This window comes from Phalaenopsis equestris, unplaced genomic scaffold (genome assembly GCF_001263595.1).
Source record: "Phalaenopsis equestris unplaced genomic scaffold, ASM126359v1 Scaffold000511, whole genome shotgun sequence".
Taxonomy (NCBI): domain Eukaryota; kingdom Viridiplantae; phylum Streptophyta; class Magnoliopsida; order Asparagales; family Orchidaceae; genus Phalaenopsis; species Phalaenopsis equestris.
This window is the reverse complement of record NW_018164951.1, coordinates 1,776,758-1,778,890: the sequence shown is the minus strand read 5'-3', so window position 1 is coordinate 1,778,890 and position 2,133 is coordinate 1,776,758. Positions and strand designations below refer to the sequence as shown.

The 2,133-nt window shown below is 43.3% G+C and overlaps 1 protein-coding gene across 1 annotated transcript; it reads right to left on the bottom strand.

Annotated features, from left to right (window-relative positions):
* Positions 1 to 881: 881 nt before the first annotated feature.
* Positions 882 to 2,128, bottom strand: LOC110028408 (scopoletin glucosyltransferase-like; the record flags this gene model as incomplete). Its single annotated transcript, XM_020730241.1, has 1 exon — positions 882 to 2,128. A coding segment is annotated over one exon (1,092 nt), but the record flags the coding sequence as incomplete, so codon positions are not given.
* Positions 2,129 to 2,133: the final 5 nt, after the last annotated feature.

Here is a 2,133-nt window from a genome sequence, read left to right as displayed (position 1 = left end):
TCACATCCTTGATTCTTCTTCTTTTTCTTCTTGGGCGACTCTCCGATAGAGAGAGAAAGAGAGGAAGAGATAAAGTTGTCTCTTGTAAGTGTCGAGACTATCGACTACAGTGTAATTTCCTCAATTAGTAAAATCCTCTGCAACTCCGTGGATGTAGGCAATTTGCCGAACCACGTAAATCTGTGTGTTCTTTTGGTGTGAATTTTCTCGTGCTATTTTATTCGCTTCGTCGTCGATCGTTATAAATTTCATATACAACACAACATTCTTGGCCAACTATCAAGATATAATTAACCAAGTGAGATACTTCCCTTTGAGAGTACTCTAGACCCCAGAACAGACAAACACACCTGAATCTCAGGTTATGGACAGTTTACGTAGGTATTCTTTCGCATATAATTGTTCATGGCACTTCCGCCCGATCTTATCTAGGCTGACATATTTGACTTATCCTTATGAGGTTTATACATGTAGACTCTTCACGTCCTTTCTCTAGTATGTCATCTTTGTCATATGTTCGTCTTTTCCAGTTCATCTATTCTCTTAATCATTCACATGATCTGAAATAAATGCTTATTCAAAAAGAAAAAACATACGATGATAAATAAAATGACAACTCCATTTAAAAATAAAAAAAAGAAAGTAACAAAAATAATATTTTATAAATTTTTTGTGCTTTTACCTACATATTACACCATTCCTATGCATTTACATCATATCAAAAATGTTCTTATTATTTTTTTAAAAAAATAAGATACTAATTTTCATATATAAATTTATGACAATCTCAATCACCTCTCATATAAATACTCCTCCATTAAAATTTGTTAATTTTTTTTTTTCTCAGAAGAAGGAATTGAAGAAATTTGTGATATCCTATAGCTAATATTCATCCAAAATAGTTTCCTTCTAAATAACATGAAAATTGAGGTTCATTTGCAATTATCAACTCTAAGGAGTTGGAGTGTGGAAAATTGCTAGCTGCCATCAATATAGATAAAAACAAAAAACAGCAACAACAACAACAATAAACCCCTTAGACAATTTGCTCCTTCTTCTCCCTCAATTCCTCTATCAACTTCCCAAGATCATTATATGAAGATCCTCCCACCTCCACCGCCTTCCTCGCCATCTCTTTAAGCTCCCTCGCCCTCCTCCTCCTCTCCTCCGCCTCCTCCCCATCTCCCATCACCCTCCTCACCGCCGCTTCCAAGTCCCTCGCTTTCACCACCGGCCGATCCTCCGGAAGAATCGCAAACACGTTGGAACCCACCTCCACCCCAATCCCCAGCACATCCACCAAAAGCCGCTCATTGAAAAACTGCTCCGCATAAAGCGGCCATGTTCCCATCGGCAACCCCGCTGCTATCCCTTCTAAGCTTGAGTTCCATCCGCAGTGCGTCACGAAGCCCCCCACCGCCTCATGGTTTAGTATCAGAAGCTGCGGCGCCCATTCTTTGATCAAAATACCCCTCCCTTCTATCCTCTCTTCATACCCTTCAGGAATCCACTCATCCCCTGCGTCTCGAATAACCCAAACAAATGGATGGCCGGAATCCTCCAGCCCCATAGCCATCTCCTTCAGCTGCGTCGCTGTGAAGTTGCATATACTTCCAAAACACATGTACAAGACTGAACCCGGCGATCTTTCATCAAGCCACCTCAAGCATTCTTCCCCTGTTTTTCCTCCTCCTCCCCTGCCTGATTTATCGACCTCCGCTTGGTTGCAGAGCGCGACGGGACCTACATGCCATGCCCTCCTCCCCAAAACTTTCCTGGAGTGCTCGGCGTAATCTGGCTCCAGCTCATAGAAACTGTTCACCACCGTCCCAAAGCTCTTCGAATAGACTTCTCTTGCATGCTTGACGACCTCGATAACGGGGATCATAAAAGGGACAACTTTGGTGTTGTCTTGAAGTTGTGACCGCAGGAGTTCGATGCGATGTGGGAGACCGGGGAGGACGAAGGACTCCTCCTCCGGCGGCAGGCTCTCTAGAGGTTTGTGCCGCTCTAAGCTATCTACAGCGCATGCCGCAAAAAAGTTGGAACCTTCAAAAATGATTCTCGGTATGCCATTATCGGCGGCGACGTCGTAGGTCCATGGCAAGAAGAAGTCGGAGACGACGCAGTCGA